The sequence below is a fragment of the Apodemus sylvaticus genome, chromosome 1, assembly GCF_947179515.1.
Source record: "Apodemus sylvaticus chromosome 1, mApoSyl1.1, whole genome shotgun sequence".
NCBI classification, from domain to species: Eukaryota; Metazoa; Chordata; class Mammalia; order Rodentia; family Muridae; genus Apodemus; species Apodemus sylvaticus.
Genome location: NC_067472.1, coordinates 66356940 through 66373967, shown reverse-complemented (window position 1 = coordinate 66373967; position 17028 = coordinate 66356940). Strand labels below are relative to the sequence as shown.

At 54.0% G+C, this 17028-nt stretch overlaps 1 protein-coding gene across 1 annotated transcript; it reads left to right on the top strand.

The window, feature by feature from the left end:
* The first annotated feature begins 1275 nt into the window (after window positions 1-1275).
* Dpysl4 (dihydropyrimidinase like 4) lies at window positions 1276-16788 on the top strand. Its single transcript, XM_052196322.1, has 14 exons — window positions 1276-1414; window positions 4754-4842; window positions 5404-5588; window positions 7093-7257; window positions 8801-8862; window positions 8955-9035; window positions 9588-9656; window positions 10040-10160; window positions 11366-11522; window positions 11890-12031; window positions 12848-13018; window positions 13501-13680; window positions 14735-14900; window positions 15920-16788. The coding sequence occupies exons 1-14, from the start codon at window positions 1376-1378 to the stop codon at window positions 16009-16011; spliced, it is 1719 nt and encodes a 572-aa protein (XP_052052282.1). The 5' UTR covers window positions 1276-1375; the 3' UTR covers window positions 16012-16788.
* The last annotated feature ends 240 nt before the right edge of the window (window positions 16789-17028 follow it).

Below are 17028 nucleotides of genomic sequence, written 5' to 3'. Positions count from 1 at the left end.
ACCCTCTTCTTACGTCATGGCCTAGCACGGATGGTCCCATTGCACCTGGAGTAGACAACAGCTTCACAACTCTTACCCTGCCTTCGGAGGGTCAGACAGAAGTTGTGTCCTGAGGGCAAGTCACCAGGGGTTCTTTAGGACAGTTGGTGCCTCTGGCCTGACCCAACGCTTTCAGCACCCTCTTTATGGACAGCATCAGTTCAGAACCTTGTGTGGGCTCCAAGGGGGAGGGAGGCCAAGAGGCTGCAGTGCCGCCAAATTCCACCTGCAGAGTTCATGCTAGGGGTTGGGGTCACCTGGCTGCAAATGTCCCACTCCCACCATGCTGGCCGGCCCTACCTGTCTACGAGACCTCTGGCAGGGCTTAAGCTTGGAGTTTTCTTCTGCTGTGTGGAGGATGTCTTGGAAAATAAGAGCTCTCAGTGGATGCACCACCTGTCAGATGGAGAGGTCCTCAGGTTGGCAAGCTACACCAGGAACCACAGGGCTCCCAAAGAGCCAAGCCAATGCAACCTGTCCCTGGGGGCTGCCCAACATGGACCTCAGCTGGTAAAGGGAGCAGGACTCAGGCTTGGCACATGTAGGTAGCCCTGAGACCAGGAGTGAGCTGTCCATTCCGCCTAGATTTCTCTAGGTGGAACCTCAGTCTACCTCAGTCTCCCCTGGCAGTGCCCACTCCAACCCTTTTATTTCTGGCTTGGCTGTTTCTCTCTGCCACTTCAACTTGTCCTCCCCCTCTGACCCAAGACTGGTGTGACCTGCCAAGGAACAGTCTGGCCTGGGCATCACCCCTCCCTAGTTCCGCGGTCACACCAGGTTATCGGAACCATTCCTTGAATACATATGGATTTTGCCAGAGATGCTAGGCTAGATTCTGGTTCCTGCAGCTCCTCCACCCAGATGTGAGAATTAGGTTTGAACCCTGGAGCCTGGAGTACCTTGGGCCACCACAGACCAAGGCTAGGAGGGGCCAGGCTGAATAGGCACCTCTTCTCCTGTCCTTCCTGACTGCAACTTCATACATGTTGGTCCTGACAGGTCGTAACCCATCTCCACTCAGCGCAGGCAGACCGGGGTGCAGTGGTCTCAATCTGTGACCTCCAGGGTGCTCGTGGGAAAGGGTGGGAGAGAGGGAGGAAAGAGAAAAGGGGATGGGAAAGATTTTGAGCAAGCAAGCAGAAACGGGAGCAGGGGGGAGGGGCCCGGATGCAAATTAAGGTCGGTGGGCGGGGCGTTGATGCAAATAAGCTAATCGGAGCCCGGAGCCGGGCTAGCTCACTCTCGGGCTTCCTAAGCTCCGCGCGTGTCCCCGCCGGCGCGTCCACGCCCGCGAAGCCCCTACCGAGGAGGACACCCAGCCTGCCCGTGGATCAGGATGTCCTTCCAAGGCAAGAAGAGCATTCCCCGGATAACGGTGAGTCGGGCCCCCGCCCCCGCTGCGTCTGCGCCCCTTGCCCACGGCGGGAGTGGCTTGGCTTGCACGCTCAACGGACGACCCTACCGGCCCTGTGCTGAGTCCCACACTTGCTCCAGTCCGCAGCCCGGCGCCAGTCTTTTCCGCCCTCTCCTTCGCGCGCCGGCCAGCAGTGGAGAGAGCTCTCCAGGCCGCGCGGAACCCATTGCGCAGTCGGCGCACAGGCCCGCGGCCCCGCCAGCTCTCCGGAGTCGGGTGATCCGCTTGGAGAGGCCGGGTGCGCGAGCGGCCTGTTAGCCAGAGCATAGGTGGCCGACCTCCTGCTGGGTCTGGCGTGGGGCCGATGGGGTTCCAGTGGACATTGCCTGGAGCACTGTCTTCAGGATGCCGGGCAGACACAACCTTTGTCGGCCCTGGGGCCTCAAGGCACTCAGACCGGACGTCCGAAGCAGTTCCCAGAGCAGCCTGTGGCCGCCTACCCCCTGGGCGCGCTGCTTTCGTGTGTGTCTCTAGCGCTTTGTCCGAGACAAAGCGATTTAGCCCTGGCTACTAGATCTGGTGTCCCTGGAGGCCCCAAGCCCCTGACAGAAGCCAGGTTCGGAGACTCCGTGGAGAGGTGAGTACTAACTGACCACTGAAACCAATATCCCTACAGAGCCTCCTTTTAGAACAGACCTCCCCAACACAGACAAGCAGAAAGTAGGAGGTCAGCGTGTCCACCCTGTTGGCCAGAAAACAAAGCCTTCCCACTGGGGCAGCCGGAAGCCTGGGGGAAGAAAGGAGGGCTCCTAGGATCAGCTGGACCAGGTCGCAGCCTCCAGGAGGTCTTTAAAAAGCTCTAGACTTGTTCTAATCATAAGAGCTCTGGAGTCTAATCAGGCTGTTGGGGAGGTCAGCTCCCTAGTCTTCTTTGGGGGGAGTCCTCTTCTATCAGAGGGACCAAAAGTATTTCCTGACTCTTGACTGCCTACTGTTCCTAGGGGTCCAGGCCTGAAGAAAAAGTCCCATCAGCCAGCTGGCAGTGGGTAGAGATGGTGGTAGCAGTCTCCTGCCTAGCCAAGCAGTGTGCATGAAAAAAGGAGAGCGCTTACTGGAACTCCCATTCAACTAGATGGCATATATCACAGCATTGCTTGCTCCCCCAAATCGAGGGGATCCCAGAATGCAATTTCTGGCGCCTGAAAACCGGAGCCTAAATAAGGACCCCAGAACTCAAGATTTCTGGCTCAGAGATTCCTCCTAAGGGCTGAGTTTTCCTAGGATTTTCTGAGGATGGCTAGGCTGAGAGAGGAAGGCGAGGGGTGTGGTCCAGAGTGCCAGCCCTGCAAAGTGGGTGGCTGTAGTAGGCTCCATGTGGATACTAAGGCTTCATGAGGGTAGTCAGTGAGCACTAGGTAGAGTCAACAAGCTACTTCCACAGTGGGCCAATGGTAAGTCCATTCAGCTTTGTGGGCCACACCATGTCTGTCCTGCCTGAGCAGGACATCATCCTGGGCAGGGTGATGTCATGAAGGACCTGAATGAACCTATGAACTTCATCTGTAGATGATGTAATGTGGCTTTCACAAAATGTTTACAAGTCATTGTTTTCATGTTTTTCCCCCAACCGTTATATAGCAGGCAGAGGGCTGGGTGGTGTAGACTGGAGCTTAGTGGCCAGGCTTTTGGAAGACTGGGTGGTAATGACAGAACAGGAGAGTCCTGAGAATTCAGCCCAACACTCGGCAGTTGGTCAAAACAGCGAAGGATACAAAGGGCTCCCTGTTGTCCTTGTAGGCCGATAAGGCTCTGCCTGGCACCCTCTCAGCTGGTTCTCCTGGCCTCAGGCTGGCGTATAACAGAGATGAAGCTGGCCTGGAGGTCTGACTTGGCTGCCACATAGGCCACAGGAATTTGGGGCATGTGGCCAGGTTTCCTTGTTTGATGCGGAGTGGCTTCCCTGGAAGAGTTGGGGCTCATAATGGGTTCCCTGACTAGTTCACAGGAAGAGTTGGGGCTCATAATGGGTAGGAATGGTAGGAAAGGGGCAGCCGCAGGTTTTTTTTTCTGCATCTGCCCCTCCATTCCTTGTGTGTCCTCACTGTTTGCCACCAAAGCTAGGTCACTGACTCTGAGGTCCGTGCAAGAGTTCCATTTCCAAGTTCCCCTTTCAGCCTGACTCCTCCCTCCGGGTTGGTTTTCGAAGTGTCTGTCCTATGGATCCTAAGCATTGGAACCAATCAGTTTGATTCTCAACCTCTATTTTGCTGAGGTTATCCCACAAGGAGCTTGTCTTACCCACAAACCCTTTCTTCGCCCATTTGGGTGTCTTCACACTGCATCAGAGCCTGTAGCCACCTGATCCTCCCACCCCATTCTTCATGTGCATGGGCTTTCTGACAGTTCTGCCCATCATGCACATGTCAGTAACAATGACCATGCCTCTCAGCTTCCCTGAACAACATAGGAAGCCATTCAAGCAGCCATCTTGCTTCTCTTTTCCATATCACAACTGGATTTCTTTCCGACAACCCAGGTCATCTCTGTATCAATTGCTAATCAAATGCTAATCAAATGCTCCTGGCCCCAGTGGCATCCCTTGGACTCTGAAACCTGTATATCTCAACCTGTAAGCCCAACTCTAACGCCTGGTCTTCCTCCTGCTTCCCCCATTTACTGTAGCCCAATCCAAGCTCTTTCCTGCCTCAGGACATTTGTATAGCCACTTCCTAGCCTGGAACAATCCTTTACTTCTGCCTCACCATACTGGTCTCCAGTACTAGTTCCCCAGAGAAGCCTGGCGGTACTCAAGGAGGCAGCCTGGATTCCTCTCATAGTTCTATGGCCTGTGCCTTGGTAGAGTCGTGTTGCCTCCATCTATCTATACCAAGGCTGTAACCTCTGGACTCAAGGCTAAGATGTCTGGCTCCTAGCCCCATCATGGGCCTGCAGCATTCTGGTGGAACAGCCCAGTTCTGTTGTTGCCCATCTACCTTTGTCAAATCAGATGGAAGAGGAGCATCCGGGTACTTATTCAGAACTGGGAGGTCGCCAGCCCTTCCCTCAGGCCAGATTCTTTATTTTCCCCTGTGATGGTCAAAAGGAAGGTCCGAACGTAGCAGCGGCTTCGCCCACCATACTTTCGCCAACACAGCTTTGCTCTGGCATTCTCATTAGCCCCTGGCCTTCAGCACCTGCAGAACAGTTAGTGCCACGGCTGTGTCAGACCCTGTTCTGAGGACCCTGCTCTGGAGTACTATCGACACACCTTTGAGCTGGTTCTTGTGGCTTATAAAATGCGTCAAAACATTTCAGTCTAAGGCATCTCCTTTAGCGCCCATTGTTTTGTCTCCCTCGCAGAGCGACCGTCTTCTCATCAAAGGTGGGAAGATTGTGAATGATGACCAGTCCTTTCATGCTGATCTGTATGTGGAAGATGGTCTGATTAAGTAAGTCTCTACCTAGAGGTATTTGTAGATCTGCGTACGTGTTAATGTTGGTTACCTGGTACTCAAGTGTCTGCTTTGGGATGGAAAGCATGCAGATACCTCCCCCTTGCCAAAACCCTGTCCCTGGGAACAGTCCTTGGGATGAGATAGTCTGGCTGGATAATCATAAGACCTTGAGAAACACAACGGGTCCAGCGTCCGTGTATCTTTGTTATCACAGCCTTTCGTACACGCCTGGGCTCCTGGAGATGAACGGTAAATACTGAGTTGCTCACTTCTCTGCTTTATGTGCAGAGGAGCTCTAGCACTGGTCAGTCCAGGGGCTCCAGTGGAGGGCAGGAGGAAGCCATCTTGGCACAGCACTGGGCCCTCTGCACTGCTCTCCCGAGCTAGCGTGAGTTTTATTCTCTGGCATCTGGGCAGACAGGTAGCCATCTGGCCTGCCTTTTTCTCATAGGCAAGATTCCAAACCCTGACTTCTTAAAGCCACTGCCGTGGAGCTTGTTTGAGTTCTAACTACAGCTCTGTATGAACAGTGATGACTCTTTTTGTTGCTTTCAGACAAATTGGAGAAAATCTCATTGTCCCTGGGGGCATCAAAACCATCGATGCTCATGGCCTGATGGTACTGCCTGGGGGGATTGATGTTCACACCCGGCTGCAGATGCCTGTGCTGGGCATGACCCCAGCTGATGATTTCTGCCAGGGCACCAAGGCGGCCCTCGCGGGCGGGACCACGATGATACGTGAGTGTGCAGGCCGCTTGCCAGATAGTCACAAAGCCTTGAATAACACAATGGCTCCAGCTTCCGTGTGTATCTTGTGTTATCACAACACTTAGTATGAGGCCGGGTTTCTGTAGATGCTGGGACAGTCATGGCCCATCTCTTTATTGCACGAGGTGGTTTTTCTCAGTTCTGTCTCTCTGTATGCCTCCATCTAAAACATGCTGGGCACACCCTGGCCATTTCCACATCTCTTTCTGGGCCAGTTGCCTTGGCTCGTTGGCTCGTTCTAGGATGCTCATAGGCTCTGGATAAATAGAAGTATGCCCACTTACTCCCCCTAGGGAACTGGAAGCTGGCCAGGAACTGGGATTTGGAAATTCCAGTGTTCTGGACCAGAAGAGTTGTGGCCAAACCCTGCCTTTGAAATCTGGTTGCAGTCCGTTCTTGCCTGTGTCAAGAATTGAGGCTATGATTTTCGAGACAGGACATTTATACTTCCATGTTTGAGCTCTCTCTGCACATCTCTGTATTTGGCCTCATTATTCCGCCCCACATACTCATGCTATATGCCTTCAAGATAGGAGGAAAGGGTTCATCTCTAAGGTCAGAGGATAAAGGATTCACCACACAAGTTTCTTTGTGTACCTGCTACACAGTAAATACTATCACTACTGCTACCAAGGGGGGTAGAGTTCTAGGGGGTCCGGGCACTTCACAACAACACTCAGCCATTGCTACATCCACAGCCTGATTTGGTTCACACTATCACAGACTGAAGGAAGGCTAGCAGCAAGGTGGCCACCACAGGCTCCTGCATGTGGTAGCCCAAGTGAGCTTGCGCGGCTCCTCTGTGACACCACCTGTTCATGAGGTGTCTCTGGAAACACAAATGGGATATACTTAAGGCTGAAGCATAGACTCCATGAGCCCACTCCTGGCTGGTGATCTGAGTGATGGACAAATTGCGAGTGTGGCCCGGAGATGAGACAGCCATTAGTTCCTGAGGTGCACCGTTTGGTTTGGAAGTCCCTCTTAGTTCTCTCCCGGCACATCCCAGGATTGACCAGTGAGCAGTGTTTGGTCCTTAGAGTAGGAAGGATCCAGCACAGTGGCCACATACAGGAGTGATTTGGAACTATTTGGGCCTTGTAGAGTCAGTGAGACCATGGAAACTGACTCAGTAGAAAGTTTTCTAGAAGCCTTCAGGTCCACAGGGCCAGCACTGTGGACAGCTGGAAACCCTGACCATCACTGCTGCTCCCCCCAGGGATCCAAGGTCTGCTGGAAGTGGGGTGGCTTGACCTTGGGCTCCCCTCTTGGTGCTCTCCTCAGAGAGACTGGAGGGATGTGGCTGACTGGAAGGAAAAGGGAAGGTAGCAAGACAGGACCTCCTGCAGCTATATCTGTCTCCAATCCCACTCTGGTCTCCAGAATGTAAACCCAAATCCCCCTGGTAGACAACAGTGGGACATCTTGGCCAGACTGGGGGGTGGTGGCTGGCTAACTGTGCTGTCCCCAACAGTGGACCATGTGTTTCCTGATGCTGGTGTGAGCCTGCTGGCTGCCTATGAGCAGTGGCGGGAGCGAGCGGACAGTGCGGCCTGCTGTGACTACTCCCTACATGTGGACATTCCCCGCTGGCACGAGAGCACCAAAGAGGAGCTGGAGGCCCTAGTCAGGGACAAAGGTGGGCAGCAGTGAGGGGTGGCAGTACCTGGGGGTCGCAGTGTCTGTGGGCAGACCATGGGGTCCCTTCTAGAAACCATGTGATTTGCTGCAGTCTGCTAGTCTGATCACAAGGTGGAGATTTAGGAATTGAGTTGGAGAAGAGTCATCCAAAGTCAATTCTGCTTTCAAAGACTCTGGACAAGGAGGTCCTGTGCCGTGAACACATCCCATAATTGGACTTCCTATGGAAACTGCAGAGACCATGCTGTCCTTGGCTCTCTGGTTTTGTTTGTTTGGAGAGATGCTTGGATGACAGAGATGCATCCACTTTCCCGTCACTTGGCTTTTCTCTTAACAGGTTGCTTAACTTCTGTATTGAAACTGACTCACCTGTAGGTAAAGACTAGCTCCATTCTACACAAAGTCCTAAAGCTAAAGCCACACCAGAGTTTATTAGTGGGCTGACAAACAGAGTTATTGTCCTGGAGGCCTGCCTTCCACGGAGTTCCATGTGGTGTCTGTAGCTCACAGATGAGTAGGGCTTCCTGACTATAGAACCCTTGATATTTACAAGGGACACTGCTGTCTTTCTGCTGTGGACCCAAGGCCATCTCCTCGGGTTCCAGTGTTCAGAGAATGATAGTCGTCACGCTGATGTCCTTTGGAGCATAGGGATCCACTCTCCTCCACTTGGGTGCAGTGGAGTGCTCTCTAGTTGGCAGTTAAGAGTCTCTGCAGCCTCATGTGTCTGAACCAGGTGTCTGCAGCGCTCCCTCGGGCTATCAAGATTGACTCCTAATCAGAAATTGACATCACATGCAGGTCATTGCCTGGGAGTATGGCACAAGATGGCCCCATTTTCTCCAAGGTGCCCCACATTATTTCTATCTAGCAAGGGTATAGGGCCCTGCACTGAGTGGGCTTGGGGCTGCCTTCAGGACCCGATGGACCCTCATCAGTCCTGGTCCTGGGAAGTCCTGGGCAGATTCTGCCCAGGAGTTGGGAAGGCTCACCCTTGCTCTTGATTGGACTTCAATATTGTGGCCATCAGCCCCTCCCTCCCTTCCTCCTATGTGTCTGAGGTCCCAGCCCTGAGACTCGCCTGCCCCTCTCAGAGTGTCAGGAACATGCGCTGTGAGTGGTGGTGTGGTGAAGCAGGACTCAGGACCTGTAGGCAGGTGACATGCCAGATGGACCGAGAGCGCTCCCCCAGCACGCCAGGCCTGGCTGCTTCTCCTAAAGAGAAAGGATGGGGCTCGGGCAGCAAGCCTGATTACGCTGCTCTGTGCCGTGAGGGAGTTGAGATCTGCCTGACAGGTGGTGCTGGTGATCGTAGGTATATTCATCTCCGTGTACCTACTGGGTAGGCAAAGCATCCCAAGCTTGGGGTGTTGAGCAGCAGTGAGGGCTGAGACATAGCCAACTCTATCATGTGACGTGGCTTCTTGATGGAGGAGGTTTGCCTGAAGGATGCTATGCCAGCCAGCACAGCTTCTGTGGGAGAATGCCACCGTCTCTGGGCTCCTCTCCCGGTGACTGATCCTCTCTAGCCTCTCTTCTAGGTGTCAACTCCTTCCTGGTCTTCATGGCATATAAGGACAGGTGCCAGTGTACTGACGGTCAGGTGAGAGCAGGTTCAGAGGGAACAAGTAAGTGGGCTGTCTTGGGCTGTTGCTGGAGAGACAACCCTACAAGCACGGAACTCTGTCTCCACAGATATATGAGATCTTCAGCCTCATCCGGGACCTGGGAGCTGTGGCCCAGGTGCACGCAGAAAATGGGGACATCGTGGAGGAGGTGTGAGAGGCTATGCTGCCCACAGGGTTGATTGGGTGGGTCAAGGTGACACCTAGTATGTGGGCCCCCAGTGGGCAAACAAATCTAGGTGGAGACAATATGAGACCTGTGACCTCTGTGACCCTTGGATGGGAGCAAGATTCCTAAGGAGAGAGGGGAATGTTAAGTCAAAGGTCAAACAGTCTGTGAGTTAGGGAGCTGTAATTCCTACAACCAAACCACAGCTGGGGAGTTAGGAAGAACATAGGGTTTTTTTCCCCCATGATGGTCACAGAGCTCACCAAAGTACCCTATCCAGTCAGTCCTTTGGGAGAATGCAGTATGACACCCAGGGTCAGGATCGGGTAAGAGAGACTGCTGTCTGTCAAGAGCCTGCACCTTGGGCTAGCCTTCCCCAGGTCTACTCTGCTATGGGTTCTTCATGGTTGTTCTGTTCTGGGAGGTCCAGGAGCCCAGGACTGGGCTCGAGGTACGGGGCTTGTCAGCCAGGTACTTCACATCCAGGGCTTGGGATCCTTGGGGCTGGAGCAAAGCATCCTATTGGTCATTTAGGAGCAGAAGCGCCTGCTGGAGCAAGGCATCACTGGTCCTGAGGGCCATGTGCTCAGCCACCCAGAAGAGGTAAGTCTGCCCTGCTGAGCATACCATCCTCCCACCCCGCCCCCCAGCACTGTGCTAAGTTGGCCCTGCTTCACGGTCTCTGCTCATTTTCTCCTCATCTTGGGGGGCTTGGTGCAATGACCCTCTGCCTACCTGAATCATCTCAACCACTTCTCACCCCGCAGCCCTTACCTGAGGCAAGAAGGCAGTGCACTTGGGCCCTGAGAATTGTGTGGGTCAACCCAGATTCTAGACACTGAGGCCTCAGCTGGGCCTTTGCTCCAACAGGGATGCCTCCAGTGCCTACAGTCTCATAGGTGATCTTGGGTGTCCCAGAATCTACCTGGTCAGGAAATCTCGGGGCTTACTGCGTTCTGATTGGCCTCTCCCTTCACCATCTTCAGGTAGAGGCCGAGGCTGTGTTCAGAGCAGTCACCATTGCCAAGCAGGCCAACTGCCCACTCTACGTCACCAAGGTGATGAGCAAGGGAGCAGCTGACATGGTCGCCCAAGCCAAGCGCAGGGGTGAGTGCCAGGCCTGAGCTCTGCTGACAATTGAGGACCTCCAGGTAGGAAGGAGAGAAAACCCAATGGAAAAGCAGGCCTCGTCATGGGACACCTGCTTATGTTAGCCCCAGCGATAAAGGCTCAAGGGAAGTTTAGGAGCCCTGTGACCCCATGAAGGATGAGGCTGGACCCAGCCTTGTTAGAGTAATAGCTGTCTACTAGGGGTTCTTAGGAAACCGACTCACCAGGTTTCGTCCCCAGGGGACCCAGGGCAGAATTATGAGTATGTGTCTGAGAGGGGCTCTCAATTCCATAGAAGGGCTCACCTTCGTATTTGTTATGGGTCAGGAGCCGGGGTACACATCCTGAGAGCCGAGGGGCTCCGTGCCCATAGCACTCAGACTATCTAGGGGCAGACACCTACGTCCTAGCGGGTCCATATGGTTGGCAGAGGCTAGGCTGTGTATAGATCCAGAAAGGCTGTGAGTTCAGAGGGCCAGGGAAGCCCCCGCAGTCACCAGGGCACTGGAGAGGGCCAGGATTGGAACATAAGACCAAGGCCTGAACTAAAAGAGGAAGCATGCTCAAGAACAATGGAAGATTTAGTATCCATTCCCCTACCCGGGCTCATAATGAGAACTCGTTTTCTAACCCTGCTTGATACTGTGGAGTCCCTGAGGTGTAAGTGGAGGTAAATAGGGACAAGGTGGGGTTTTTACCCCCAAGATTGGCACAGAAACTCACTGTGTTTTCAAGGGAGAGGATTACTCCCCTTCACCACCTCCTGGAGCTTCACCATCTTCTCCCAAGAAGCTACTCTGCAGCTGGAACAGTCCCCACCCAACTCTGAGCCTGGTGCTTTCCCATTCACTTAAAGGAACAGCCTCAGCCTAGTTCACAGATCTGGCACAGGGCCTCTCTGAGTCTGAAGTGCCAGGCTTAATTAGTCAAGTTCTATTCTGTGGCCCTGCTGGAGGGCCCAGCAGCCTGACTTCTAGCAGAGGTTGTAGGTATGGAAAGGACCTGTTTCTCAGCCACCACACCTCCCCAAGAGCCACCCCACAGGGCCGGCGACTAGCTAGGCACCTCAGAAGAGAGGACACGCTTTCCCTGGCGGTGGAAGTGAGCGCAGAGGATCAGGAGAAGTGTGAGAGCTGTGCTGTGCTCTGGCTCATAGTGGGCACAGGTTAATGGCGTCCTGCCACAACCCTTGCTCATTTTAGGGGTGGTCGTCTTTGGGGAACCTATCACTGCCAGCCTGGGCACTGATGGCTCACACTACTGGAGCAAGAACTGGGCCAAGGCTGCGGCTTTTGTCACTTCACCCCCCATCAACCCGGACCCTACTACTGCAGACCACCTCACCTCTCTGCTGTCCAGGTGAGCACTCAGTCCTCCGAAGCTCGGGGCAGCCTGTGGTCTCCCAGCCTGCGCTTCCTCCAGAGGACCCCCCCGCCCACCAAGGAATCCCAGGCTTCTACAGCAAAGCTAACAGGGGAACTGCTGGGCTCTCTGGTCCCAGCTGGGGTTCCCCATCCCTACACTGCCTTGCACTTGGCCCCTCACGATTCTGTCCATGCCCTCCACATTATTCCCACATTGCTCACTTTCTCCATTCTGTCCCTAAGTGCCAGCTTAGGTCTCCTCCATAGCCTTAGCTGGGTGTCTAGGAAGCCGGAGCTGACCCAGCTGTGGTCAGTTCCAAAGGGCCAGCCCCTGGCCCTCTCTGACCCTGGCTTGTTCCCAGCGGGGACCTCCAGGTGACAGGCAGTGCACACTGCACCTTCACTACTGCCCAGAAGGCTGTTGGCAAAGATAACTTCACGCTGATTCCTGAGGGCATCAACGGTATAGAAGAGCGCATGTCTGTGGTCTGGGAGAAATGTGTGGTAAGTCTAGGCCTGGGGAGATGCGGTTGAGGCAAGGGCTGTCAGTAGCATGCTGCAGGAGGAGTCCTCCACCAGAAGTGCTTGTGTGAGAGACACCAGCCTTATCTCCCAAGCCTTAGCTTAGCAGTGATGGCACCTAGACACCTAGTCCTCAGGACAAGACTATCACACTTATGGGTTCCCTACCATGGAGATTAATGATATATCCATCACCCTGCATACCATAAATATGTAATTGTTATATGTTAATGAAGAACTATAAATTTTTAAAAGGGATTTATTTATAGCCAGGCAAAGTGATGCAGGCCTGTAGTTCCAGCACTCTGGAAGCTAAGGCAGGAATATTTAGAGTTTAAAGTCATCAGTCTGAGCTATACAGCGGAATCTTGTTAGGAAAAAAGGAAGGAAAAAAGGAATGAAGGGAGAAGGGAGGGAGGGAGAGAGGGAAGGAGAGAGGGGGAGGAAGGCAGGCATGTACACAGGTACATATTTAGAGGGCATGTCTCTTTTCTCTGTATCCTGACCCCCATTTTGAGTCCCTCCCTCTGCCATGCCTGCAAACCAGGGAGACTCTCACAGTGTCTTAAGGGACAACTCGTGTTGGTGTCAAAGTATTCACAAAGGTATCTAGAAATGGGGGTTGTGTCCATAGGAGCAGACTACCTGGTCACCGTCATTAGTGCCCCTGTCTGGGTGGGCATTTGTACTACTGGGTTATTGCCCTGGTGAGGTCATGGCTGGAACTCTTCCTGAACTTGGGATATCCCATGGCATCTAGCAGCCCACTTACCCTCAGATGACCCTCTTCCTTCTCAGGCTTCAGGGAAAATGGACGAGAATGAGTTTGTCGCCGTAACCAGCACAAATGCTGCCAAAATCTTCAATTTTTACCCCAGGAAGGGGCGTGTGGCTGTGGGCTCTGATGCTGACCTGGTCATCTGGAACCCCAGGGCCACAAAAGTCATCTCTGCCAAGAGCCACAACCTGGTGAGGATGCCCCCCTCCTTAGCCAGACCTGGCTGGACCTGCTTCCCAGGGGCGTTACCAGGATAGGCGGCAGGCGTCTACCCTCAGTGCGGCTCTTGGTAGCTTTGACCTGTCCAGCACCTCACGTAGTCGGTGTCTTGTCTGCTGTCCTCATGCACATGTCCCTGAGTCTATCGACCAATCCTACAAATCAGGAGACTGAGGCAGAGGGTCCCACACCTGCCTAGGCAAGGACGGGTCCTCCTCACCCTCAGCCCCTCCCCACAACACACTCTGCTTCCTTTGACTTCATAAGAATCTCGTGACTGAGGGGGGGGAGTGCTGGGTTGGTTGAGGGGTAATTCCTTCTGTGTGTCACTTGTCTGTCTTAGTTGCAAGTGTTTCTGGGTGGAGTCTTGGCACAGCACATGCAGGTTACCTGTAGTGCTGGCCAGCCTTGGGGTCAGGGCTGAAGGGTTCTGCACCTGTGGGCCTCTCCTTAGAATGTAGAGTACAACATCTTTGAAGGACTGGAGTGCCGAGGAGTGCCCACCGTGGTCATAAGTCAGGGCAGAGTGGTGCTGGAGGAGGGAAACCTGCTTGTCACGCCAGGGGCTGGCCGCTTCATTCCCCGGAAGACGTTCCCGGACTTTGTCTATAAGAGGATAAAGGCTCGCAACAGGGTAAGAGGCTGACCTGAGGTGACAGGACATCAAATGGGTGGCAGGCGTGGAGTTCCCAGTGCATAGTCAGTGAGTTCTTGTGTGCAGTTCTGCCTCCTGCCTGATGTGGATTTGGAAGGCATAGTGGAAGCGACTCACTTGCCTGAGGCCTACTAATCATTGCCTATTATAGGGGAAGTGAACAGGAGGCCCTTAGCAGTCCCGGTTCCTCCTGTACCTCTTGTGCCCAACGCCAACTTACTTAGTAGTAGTGGTATATATATATATAAACTCACTTATAACCACCTCCCTCAGTACATTACCATGAAGATGCTGATGTGGTCCAGAGCACACCACCTGTACTCCAGTCCCACCCTCTCTGAGGGGTAAAGTAGGAACTGAGACTCTAGAAGGAGCCGGTACTGAATAGTTCTGTGTGAGACAGGCCTAGTCCCATGTGCAGAGGTGATGTGGTGATGGAAACCGGTTCATTCCTGAGTTGCTGTCACCTGAGAGGTCATGGCACCCCCTTTCCCTTGCCAATGGGATCTAGTCAGAGCCTTGTGGGCTGGTTCAGACCAGACTGTCAAGTAGGCCCAGCAACCTGGAGGGAGATGCTAGGCAGGAGCAGAAGCCCATCAGCTTCTCTCTTTGGGTCACTGGTGTATGCTGGAGTCCTAGGAAATGCCTCTGGTTTCAGGAACCCTTCTCTGGCCAGCCGGGGCCCAGAACCTCATCCCAAAGCTGCCTCCTGGTCACAGTTGGGATCTGGGTCTCCATCCAGTTCCAGATGAGGCTGATTTGCTCTTACATAGCCTTCTCTGCACATATTTTGTGGCAGAGGTTCTCTCTCTCTCTCTCTCTCTCTCTTGTGTGTGTGTGTGTGTGTGTGTGTGTGCAGACTGATATGGAGGGAGAACACTGAGGAAGGTGTGTATTAAGCTGTGTATGATCCTTTATTTCAGGGGAACATGGGATTACTGAGCAGAGCCAAGTTGGGGTACAGAGTGGACAGGCTGGGTACTACCCTTCATCAACTCAACTAGCTAAAACTCCAGCTCTCTTGACCTCACAGCTAGCAGAGATCCATGGTGTGCCTCGAGGCCTGTACGACGGGCCCGTGCATGAAGTGATGTTACCCGCCAAGTCAGGGAGCGGCACACCAGCCCGTGCATCCTGTCCAGGCAAGATCTCAGTACCACCTGTGCGCAACCTGCACCAGTCGGGGTTCAGCCTATCTGGTGAGTTGGGTCTGGGCATGGGGTCAGAGGCTATTCTGCCAGGTCCAGCCTGTTCCCAGAGAGTCCTAAGCACAGCTGAAGACTTGAACACAGGGCAGATTCCAGGATGGGCCAGTGTGGGCACTGTAGGGTAGGGGCCACTGACCTTGGTGAGGAGCAATGAGGTATGCACCCCTGCTGTGGAAGCCCATTTCTGTCCTAGCCTTTGCCCTTGGGGTGCTGCTGAGATGAGCCTGCACCTTGAATCAAGCAAGCTGGGAAGACATGTCAGCCCAGGACTACACACAGAATGCCCAGCGTCCATGGGAAGAGAGGTGTCACCTCTGTGGGGACCCACAGCTTTCTCAGCCCCACTAGCTCCAGAATCACTGGGGAAGTGTGAGACATGGGTCTGAGCTGCATCCTTAGCACTGGGGGACACACTAGAGTGTACCTGCCATGTTGATCAACAGAGTTGGCTTTTACAAGCTGAGGGGCTTCTCTGGCCCCCTCTTACCTACCAAGGCAGACCCTGCCCACTACTTTCCCCACCTTTGAGTGGGGGCTACATCGCCATATTACCTTACTTCTCTCGTCTTCCTGCTTGGGAGTTGATAACAGTTCCTGGTCCCTTGGTGATGTGGGATAAGGGGCAGTCTTTCAGAATGCAAGATCATCTTGAAGACGGGGCAAGCACCTGCCACCAGAAAGATCCACACGGGGACCAAGGAGGGCAGGCTTCCTGGAGAGTTGCCTTTGCCTTCCTGTCAGTACAGATTATAGAGTTCCACTGGCATTTGCGCCATTGGTCATTTGCATTGCCTTAGGGATGAGCAGGCTTCCTGGCCATCTGCCCTGTCAGTCAGCCATGGCTTTGGGGAGAGAACCAACCATGTATACACATTGCCTGAGGTTAGGTAGATAGGCTCTGTGGTCCTGGTTTAATGGGTGCAGCCAGCTGTGTCTGACTTCCCTTTTGGATGGAAGGAGAGCCCATACCACTCCCCTTCAACCTCCTATCACACTTGTCCTTTCTCCAGGCTCTCAGGCTGACGATCACATTGCCAGACGTACAGCTCAGAAGATCATGGCACCCCCCGGAGGACGCTCCAACATCACTTCTCTTTCCTAGACGTGGGGTCTGGCAAGCTGGTGCTGTCCCCACTGGCAGGGTGTGGGGTCTACTCAGTTCAGTTAGCTCCTTCCTTTGTAGATCGTTATTGTAAAAGGTGCTCAGCCTTGCCCTCCCCCTCCCCACAAGCTCTCTCTCGGGAGTCCCAGCCCCCACCTGAGGTACCCCCCTCCAGAGGGCTGAACCCAGAGAGATTTCACTGCCAGAGTGAGAGGATCAGGCATGGCAGTGAGCAGGTGCCTCTTGCTCCCCCCACCCTAGCCTTACCTTGAAGGCCCTCCATGGGAGCTCTCCGCCTCCAGCTGGTGAGCTTTCCGGGGTCTTGGTGTAGGCAGGGTGGGTGTTTGCTGCTGCCACCCCCTAAGAAATCACTGCCCTGTGGAAGCCCCCAAGCTTCCACCAGTTCCATGTTGCTAAGGTGCAGCTACCCCTTGGGGGCCTGTCCCCCTGACTTCCCTGGTGTAGGGAGGAGAGCAGGCGAGCGGAGCCTCCGCCTTGCGGAGCTGCTGTGACTTCAGGGATCCACCAGTTACTCAGTGCAGGGGAGCTCCCTCCCACACAGACACTTCCAAGGACCAAACCTGAGCTCCTATAGCAGCCCCTCTAGGGAGTTGGATGATCCCTTAGCTAAGACACTTTCCTTTTCCTACAAAGTGTGTTTCCATAGGTTTATTAGAGTAGCGGATTTGTACTGTGAGGAAATCATAGCCAGGGATCTGCATGCTGCTGTACCAGATGCTGGCCACCGGCTGGCCAAGCCTGACACGAGTCAGGTCAATAAAAGAAGTCTGGGTTAGAAGCTGCCTGTGTGTTGCCAGCCAGACCTCCCTCTCCCTCACAAGCATTTACACAGGGACCAGAGAGCCCCCGCCACTCCTGCCACCTCTGCCCAGCTGCCTGCTATCTAGCAGTGTGGTCTCTGTCTGCTCTGAGCCGTGGGTGTGGCTGGACCTGAATGGTGGAGAGGGCTCTTCCTCTTAAGGTTTTTGGCTATGGCTCATGGCCAGATGGTCAGTA

What these genes read in the sequence shown, in the direction of transcription:
- Dpysl4 (XM_052196322.1), top strand. Translation starts at nt 1,376, where the DNA reads ATGTCCTTCCAAGGCAAGAAGAGCATTCCCCGGATAACG. An exon ending in ATGGGGACATCGTGGAGGAG is followed by an intron (nt 9,036 to 9,587) that starts GTGTGAGAGGCT and finishes TTGGTCATTTAG; the next exon opens with GAGCAGAAGCGCCTGCTGGA. An exon ending in TGCTCAGCCACCCAGAAGAG is followed by an intron (nt 9,657 to 10,039) that starts GTAAGTCTGCCC and finishes CACCATCTTCAG; the next exon opens with GTAGAGGCCGAGGCTGTGTT.